Raw genomic sequence first — 8,977 nt, 5'->3', positions numbered from 1 at the left:
AATCATTGGAAACCCCTCTCAGTCGCCAGAAAATAACACGACCACCATGGCAATTCCTGTGCATTCGTTTCAACCGTCAGAATGCAGCACATCTGGGGTTAAGACCGCTGCGTCAACTATCGAATACCACCCTCAGTCACCGGAATGTAGTATGTCTCAAGGATTTAAGACCACCGCAATAATCCCTTCGTACTTGCCACAGTCGCCAGAATACAGTGTCTCAAGGATTTACGACCGCCGCGACAACTACTAACTACCCCCCTCTTCAGTCGCCAAAAAATAACACATCTCAGGAATTTAAGACCACCGCAACAATTCCTACGTACTCGCCGCAGTCGCCAGAATACAGTGTGTCTCAAGGATTTACGACCGCCGCGACTACTAAGTACCCCCCTCCTCAGTCGCCAGAATGCAGTACGTCTCAAGGATTTAATGTGGATTTTTTACAACGTTTAGCTAGTGGTACCTTTCCTCTTCAAAGGGAATTAAATGCCCTTAGTGAGTTGGTTGACTCTATGAGAGTTGACTTATTACAAACATCCATGCTTATCAATTATGCTAAAGATTTTTTAAAGAATTATGAATTTAATTGATTATCCCTTTACATGCATTGTTTGTATATTCATTGAAAAGGATTAGCATTGTGAACCATTGTGTGTACGTTATATACAATGTCAAAGAAAGTTAACTCTGACAGACTTAGTGTGAAACAGATACATGCGTCTTCCCTTCGAAGATTACAGTATCATTCACACTGGACATCATCCACAGAAATTTTTTATATATCAGTTAAATTATTATGAAAATTATTGTTATTTTAGTTATATCTTAAAAATATGTCACCTTTATGTTTGTGTAAGGGGTAATTACTTATATATTGTGTATGTTAGAATTTCTGTTTTCTTTTATGTATTCAGAGATATCATTGTTGTTCATTGATGTTACACTTTCTTGTTGTATTAATAATAATAAATATTCTAAAATGTGTGCATACATTTTGTCAAGTTTCTAACATTTGAACTCGTTCATCAATGATTGATTACGACAAGACTTGCTGCATTTTGATATTGTTATTCAGGTGCTTACCGTGAAAGGTGTATTGGTACTGTGACTGTAAATGATCGTATTTTATACTGAATCACATTCAGAGGTGTAACCGTCAACGCCCATAATATAGAATGTCATAGTAGCTGTTATCAGCAAAAATATAGAACGTCATATGTATATTGTCGGTGTAACCGTTAACACCCCTGACTGTAGACTCGCTCTTTACACTTAGATTATTATGACGTCTTTGACTGTAGACTCACCCTTTGACCTCAATGATGACTTATGAGGGTGGGGTTTGGAAAAACCCATGATGTCATCTTGACTGTAGACTCCCCTTTGACTTATGTGGGTGGGGTCTGGAAAAACCCATGATGTCGTCTTGACTGTAGACTCCCCTTTGACCTCAATTATGACCTATGTGGGTGGGGTCTGAAAAAAACCATGACGTCATCTTGACTGTAGATGACTGTTCTCTACCCCCCTTACTACTCAGGTTGTAATCCACTTGTAATTTTGGCCATTATTGCTGACAATACTGCATTAACTGGAGAGAGGGGAGAACTGCTCCGAATTAATTTTGAGCTGAAACAACAAACTTCCGGACGATTTGGATATCAAATACTGAAGGACACTGATTATCAGTTTTATACGGGGTTTTCTAAAGACCGGTTCAATGTTTTATTCTCATTTTTAGTACCAACAGAAGAAGACCCTATTATACGGAGTAAAACTCTTGAAGCTGCAAAATCATTGTCAGCAAAGAATCAGCTCTTGCTTGTTTTGATAAAACTGAGACAAAACTTTGACTTTAAACAGTGCAATATTCACCCACTGGATTAATGTCATGTTTTTCAGTCTAGGTAGTGTAGGTTTATGGCCTCAGTCGAAAACATGCCTGAAAACTATAAGAATAATTTTTCAGCCTCCTTCGTTATTATTGACTGTACGGAGTTATAAGTACAAAAGCCCAGTTGTCTCAATCCACAGAGTCAATGTTATTCTAACTTTAAGTCATACAAAACTTTGAAAGGACTGATGGGCATAGCCAAGGGGCTCTGTAATATTTTCTTTTATGTTATTCTCTGGGTCAGTATGAAAGGTGAAGATAAAGAACAGTGACCAATCTCAGAACTCCAACACGTAGTCTCGGATATACCAGAGTTGGGACCAGGTACCTAGGAGGAGCAAGCACCCCATATTCTCGAAATATATCCCTGTAACATTAATAGACATATCCATTACAATGAAGTGATCCATCATTTGCTTCACTATTTAATTCATATATCGTTTTCTTGTGAGAATGTTGGTTAGATGCAGATATTGATGAGTGTTTAATCAGAGAAAACTATTTTTACAAGTGTCTCCCAAGGAAATCTGGTAAAGGTGGAGGTTTAACACTTATCTATATAAAGAAAAAATGAATCTTTTCTTTGGGTAAGGTTACATAAAGATATTAGTGTAGAAAACAGCGATTTATATTTAGGTTTTGTTTACATTCCACATGAAAATAATGTCTTATACAAGAAAAGTGAAAATGATTTGTTGAATGTTCTGAATGAAGATATTTCAATATATTTATAAGGAAAAGGGGCTGTGTTATAATTAGCGTTGATTTAAACTCGCGAATAGGAACATCTCCATATTTTATTGCATAGGACTTTTTGATTTAAATGGTATACTGTCATCAGTTACAGAATATAATTTTCATTCTCCAATGTCATAGAGAAAATCACAAGATTTTATGGTTAATAGTTTTGGTAGAAAGCTTTTAGTTTTATGTTGTTCTACTAGTATACGATTATATGCTTTTAGTTTTATGTTGTTCTACCAGTATACGATTATATCCAATGGGCGTACTTGTGGTGAGGCAGATGGTACATTTACATTTTATAATCATCATGGATCAAGTACAAATGATTTTACAATTGTGTCTTGAAACCTATTTTCATGTACATTATTTTCATGTCGACGATTTTAATGAATGGTCTGACTACGGTCTATTGAGTTTCCATATTTGTGTCAAACTTAATACTGGGACAGATGCCAGTTTTTGTTCTGGCACGTTTTGTGAAATCAAAATGGGATGATAATGTATATGATGATGTAAAATCACAACTGTGTAATCAATTGCAATCACTTAATGAACTATCGTTAGACGTAGAAATGACCGCCGCGGTGGCCGAAAGGTTTCCGCGTTCGCCCCGCATGCGGAAGGCCCGGGGTTCAAATCCTGGCCGCGACACACCTAAGTCGTTAAAACAGGTAGTGACAGTTCCTTCGCCAAACGCTCGGCATCAGATGTGAATGTCACGGGTTCTCGGGTCATCCTTAAAAACGGATGACCTGTGTCACAGTAGGTGTGGCACGTTAAAGAACCCTCACTGCTCAATGGCCGTAAGCGCCGAGCATAGGTCTAAATTTGAAGCCCTTCACCGGTCTTGGTGACGTCTCCATACGAGATGTATTTATTGAAGTTATCACAACACGTGTATCTATCGAACACGTGTTTATCTGGTGTTTGTTATGTAGACTGCCGATCTGATTGGTTACCGTATTTATAGAATACCTGTTCTACAGGTATTCTAATAAAGCTCGCACGCTTTACTGTATGTAAAAGTTTACGCCATTCGAAGGCTCTCTCTCTCAGTACAGTCAGACGTTTCTACAAATTTATCTTCATGGATAACGAGGACGATATTCTTATGACTGACGAAACACCGGTAGAATTTCCTAAGTCATCAGAAAACTCAGTCCACGTCTAATTCGTTTGCATTGACTGACGCAGTCAAGCTATTGTCAACTGTGATTTCCACCCAATTTCAGCAATTATCAGAGAAACTTCAGGAAGACAGTAAATCCTCAGCTCAACAACTTTCTAAGAAACTCCAAGAAAACATAGCTGGTAAGCTGAAATACGAGGGAAATAAGGTACAATATTTGTTTAACGAGGAACTGTTAGAAGAGCTTGATAAGCTAAGAGATTTATCTTCTCACAATGAAAGAGTTGTTAAAAGAATTAATGAAAAGCTTAAAACCAGACAAAAGTATATCAGAATTGCAGACGGCTCCCCGGCAGGGTGGAAGACGGTACAGGAGTATCAATGTAAAGATATCGCCGATGACTCGGATGACGAGAAAAAGATCAGGAGCGCCGAGAACAGAGCCCTCAGGAGCAGTAAACAAAACAAGAAGTCTCGTTTCCAACCCTACAATAAACCCGTCCCATCTGCTGCTGCTGCTGGTTCTACTGCTCAGCTTTCAGCGCTTGCATTGCAGCAGACAAACACTCTACAACAAGCCGTCACCAGTCAGTTTATCCAGCCCTTTCGCTCAGGTAGTAGACGGACACCTCAGCCCAGCGACGTCTGCTACAAGTGCTTCCAGACTGGGCATTGGAAAACAAGATGTCCCCTCAACATTCAATACACCAGCAGTACAGGCTCCAGTTCAAAGTGATATTGATGATAAGTATATATTACCTGTAGATATGTTTGATCAGATAACAGATAATGAGATAATGATGGAACATCACAAGTTCTTATCGATAAGAGATTCAAATGAGTCGTATACAGGGGTGAAGAATAGTTTACACAATCATTATGATTTCTGGAAAAAGATAGGTGCTTTCGATGATATTTTGAGAATTATTAAAAATGGGTATAACATTCCTTTTGCAGCTAACCCACCTAGAATTCACTTGAAGAATAACAAATCTGCTTCACAGAACTTTTCGTTTGTTTCAGAAAGCATTGAAGACTTAATTAAATCAGGTTGTTGTTATACAGGTACCATTCAGACCATTTGTAGTAAGCCCCTTGAGTGTTGCAGAAAACAGAGAAAAGAAGCGTTTGATTTTAGATCTTAGTGGTTAAATTCATATTTGAAAAGAGACAAAGTAAAATTTGAAGATTATAAAGTGGCTTTACAATATTTTGAGAGATTGCTTCTGCATTAAGTTTGACTTGAAATCGGGTTACCACCATATAGATATTTGTAAGGAATGTCAAACATTCCTTGGTTTTCAGTGGAAAGATAATTACTACTGTTTTACAGTTCTTCCGTTTGGTTTATCTACAACCCCTTATATATTCAGCAAATGTTTAAGGGCTATGGTCAAGAATTGGCGTTCTAACAATATAAAGATTGTTCTTTATTTAGATGATGGCATAGCCATGTCAGAGTCATTTGAAGAGCGTCAGAGAATTTCCAGTTTCATCAAGTCATCCTTAGATAAGGCAGGATTTTTAATAAATCATGAAAAATCTATTTTCAGTCCAGTGCAAGATTTAGAGTGGTTGGGTATCAGATGGAACTCAGAAGCATTTAATATTTCTATTCCAGAAAGAAGAATTCAAGACATTGAGGCAAAAATTGTTCAGTTTCTTTCAGATTTACTTAAAGTGTCAGCTAGGGGACAGGCCAGAGTGGTCGGTAAAATAATGTCATTGCATTCAGTTATGGGTAATGTTTGCAGATTGATGACAAGACATTGCTATATGGAAATTGTTTTTAAAACTTCATGGGACAGGTTACTACAATTCAAGTTTTCTGTTAACACGATGAAAGAATTAAAATTTTGGTTACAGAATATCAGAAATTACAATGAAAGAAAAATGAAGATTACAGAGAGACAGAGTACACTAGTGTATTCAGATGCTAGCGCTGGAGCATATACAGTGGGATTAGACCAACAGTGTTTCCACCAGATGTGGAATGAACATGAAATGAACAGAAGTTCAACATGGAGAGAAATGAGGGCAATAGAATTAGCCTTAGTATCATTTGATAAAATGTTGTTTAAAAGATGTGTCAAATGGTTCACAGATAACCAGAGCTGTGTGCATATTTTGCAGTCTGGTAGTATGAAAAGAGATTTCCAAGAAATAGCTTTCAATATATTTTCATTCTGCAGGAAGCATAGCATTTCTATCGATATTCAGTGGATCCCTAGAGACAAAAATAAAAAAGCTGATTATTTAAGTAAACTTGTAGATTATGAAGACTGGGGTGTGTCTCATGAATTTTTCGAGTTTATTGACTCTTTATATGGTCCACATACTATTGATAGATTTGCTAGTGCAAAAAACAAAAAATTGCATAGATTTAATTCGCTTTTTTGGAACCCAGGCACAGAAGCTGTCGATTCGTTTACGCAAAAGTGGGAGTTAGAAAATAATTGGTTAGTTCCGCCTATTTTCTTAGTTGTAAAAACTGTAAAGTATCTCATAAGTAGCAAAGCTGTAGGAACATTAGTGGTGCCAAAGTGGAAATCGGCTTCTTTTTGGCCTTACATATATAAAGACAAATGTGCCACTCATGAATATGTCATAGATATTTTAGAGTTCAAAGATGTGTCTGGAATCTATGTACAGGGTCAGAACAAAAACACGGTTTTTGGTTCGGACAGGTTTTTATCACCAGTATTAGTAATAAGACTTGATGCCAGTGGGTTGTGATGTATAATAATCATCGAATGTTGTTACGCATGGTGATCATTAGGCGTGCTTGTTCTTGTGTTGTTTGTGATATGTACATTGCAGTGGATAGTGTTCCTGGTGTGCATATAGAAATTAATGGACCTGGTACAGTGGTACTGCAGATGGATTATGAGTAATATAGATAAAAAATTTCATATTATTGTTTAAGGTCCTGGTACGCTATTGTACTGCAGACGCTGGATTATAGTTTTCTTGGTTTTAGATACTCATGTACATGTACATGAAATAGAAATTTTACTCAAACGAAAGTTTTACGAGTTGTGTATTGCAGAGATTTGGCCCTGATACACACTGAATTGAACTGATTTGATTGATATTTTATTCACTTTGTACGTTTTGCAGAAATATTTTCGGTTGGTAGGTGGACATCTCTGTTTAACATCGCCCAGGATCCATCTCTTTTGGAACTCGCCGAGTCCTTACCCAACTACTGCCTGAAGTCGAAAGCAGAAAATACAACAAAGAAATATAGGTATGCCTTCAACAATTTCTCCAAGTGGTGCAAGACATTTACACCGAATATTAATTATTTACCAGCTACTGATGTCCATGTTGCAATATATCTGACTTATCTTGCAAAAACGTTCAAGTCCTCTTCAAAGATTGAAGAGGCTACTTATGCTATTACTTGGGCACATAATATGTCGGGATTATACAATCCTTGTGACTCTGACTTAGTTAAGTTCGTAAGAGAAGGTTGTATTAGAGAACACAGTCAACCTGTAAATAAGAAAGAACCAGTTTCACCAGCTGTTTTGACAGCCGTTGTTGAAAAGTTTGGGCGAGATAATGCATCTTTATATGAACTGCGTACTTGTTGTATTTTTCTTTTAGGATATGCCGGATTTTTACGGTTTTCTGAAATTGTTAATATAAGAAGGTCACATCTAACTTTTTATGAATCGTATCTAAAGTTGTTTATTGCAAAGAGTAAAACAGATGTCTATAAGCAAGGTACTTCTTTATGTATTACACGTACGAACTCTAATACTTGTCCGGTTGATATGCTACTTAGATATCTACTCTTATCAGGCATATCAGAGTTGTCAGAGGAGTTTATTTTTAGACAGTTGACTTATTGTAAGAAAAATAACTTTTACAAATTAAGGAAAAATGATCAACCTCTGCCATATACCAGAGTACGAGAGTTAGTTTTATCTACATTAGATAGCTTAGGATTAGATTCAAAGGGATATGGCGTACATAGTTTGAGGTCGGGTGGTGCTACTGCTGCAGCGGCAGCAGGGATCAGTGATCGTCTGTTTAAAAAAACACGGAAGGTGGAAGTCTGATCATGCTAAGGACGGTTACGTTCACGAAAACTTGCAATCTAAACTTTCCGTTACAAAAAAGTTGGGTTTATAACCTTATCTCTTCTCTTTCTTTATTGTCGAAACTGCACTTGCGAGAGCGCTTCTGTAACTATATACGTGTTGTTATTTATTTTATAAATTATTTATGTTCGTTTGAGTGGAAACAAATAAGAACATATATGTATTTATTGAAGTTATCACAACACGTGTATCTATCGAACACGTGTTTATCTGGTGTTTGTTATGTAGACTGCCGATCTGATTGGTTACCGTATTTATAGAATACTTGTTCTACAGGTATTCTAATAAAGCTCGCACGCTTTACTGTATGTAAAAGTTTACGCCATTCGAAGGCTCTCTCTCAGCACAGTCAGACGTTTTCCCGCCCACCCGCCCTCACATATTGATCCTTTTTTATTGATTATTATTTCTGTTTTTGTCTTTGTAGATATGAGTTTCGACAAGAGAAATTAAAATTGTACATTTTGATTCATTAAACTGCACTTGCGAGAGCGCTTCTGTAACTATATACGTGTTGTTATTTATTTTATAAATTATTTATGTTCGTTTGAGTGGAAACGAATAAGAACATAATGAAAAATTATCGAGTGAGACGTTAAGCTAGATACAATCAATCAATTTAATGTAGAAATGAATACACATAGTATCAATGTATGTGTTGAATCATTCACAAATGCTGTAAATGATATTTTTTTTGCCTTGCTGTAGCAATCATCAGATTGTGACGACATACTTTCTTTGCATCGAAAAAACAAGACAAATCATGTGCTCTTTATGTAATATTTTCACTTGGCGTAAGATATGCGTACCACGTTTAATGGTCCTTGTCCCAACGAATCACTCTGCATCCTGCTACTACGACCATGACCTTGGAAAACAATAGACATCTTCCAATTGGCATAAAGGGTATGTGTACAAAATTTGACGGTTCTAGCCCCAACAGTTCGTTTATATACTGATTACAAGGTTTTCCTACCAAGTAATACTTTGACCTTGAAAAATTAAGAGGCTTCTTCCTCTCACCATGGACTGTTTTCTTTTGTTAAATGTTTGTCGCAATTAGTAATTTACTGCAACGCATCATTAACTATCAGG

At 36.7% G+C, this 8,977-nt stretch overlaps 3 protein-coding genes across 3 annotated transcripts in view; all 3 read left to right on the top strand.

The window, feature by feature from the left end:
* The window catches only part of LOC125662981 (DNA-directed RNA polymerase II subunit RPB1-like), a 1,336-nt gene extending 743 nt beyond the window's left edge, over window positions 1–593 (top strand). Inside the window, 2 exon segments of the mRNA XM_056147516.1 lie at window positions 1–213; window positions 215–593. The exon segment at window positions 1–213 is cut by the window's left edge and continues 102 nt beyond it. Of these exon segments, the coding sequence (XP_056003491.1) occupies window positions 1–213; window positions 215–593 (592 nt within the window).
* Window positions 594–3,728: 3,135 nt separating this feature from the next.
* On the top strand, window positions 3,729–4,506 carry LOC125662980 (uncharacterized). The gene is made up of 2 exons (XM_048895314.2): window positions 3,729–3,770; window positions 3,874–4,506. Exons 1-2 carry the CDS (start codon window positions 3,729–3,731, stop codon window positions 4,504–4,506), a joined length of 675 nt encoding a protein of 224 aa, XP_048751271.1.
* A 96-nt stretch (window positions 4,507–4,602) lies between these two features.
* Window positions 4,603–8,388, top strand: LOC125662429 (uncharacterized). The gene is made up of 2 exons (XM_048894643.2): window positions 4,603–7,020; window positions 8,310–8,388. Exon 1 carries the CDS (start codon window positions 5,160–5,162, stop codon window positions 6,504–6,506), a length of 1,347 nt encoding a protein of 448 aa, XP_048750600.2. The 5' UTR covers window positions 4,603–5,159; the 3' UTR covers window positions 6,507–7,020; window positions 8,310–8,388.
* The last annotated feature ends 589 nt before the right edge of the window (window positions 8,389–8,977 follow it).

Source organism: Ostrea edulis, chromosome 8 (assembly GCF_947568905.1).
Source record: "Ostrea edulis chromosome 8, xbOstEdul1.1, whole genome shotgun sequence".
In the NCBI taxonomy this organism is placed as follows: Eukaryota; Metazoa; Mollusca; class Bivalvia; order Ostreida; family Ostreidae; genus Ostrea; species Ostrea edulis.
This window is presented reverse-complemented; position numbering and strand designations above follow the sequence as displayed.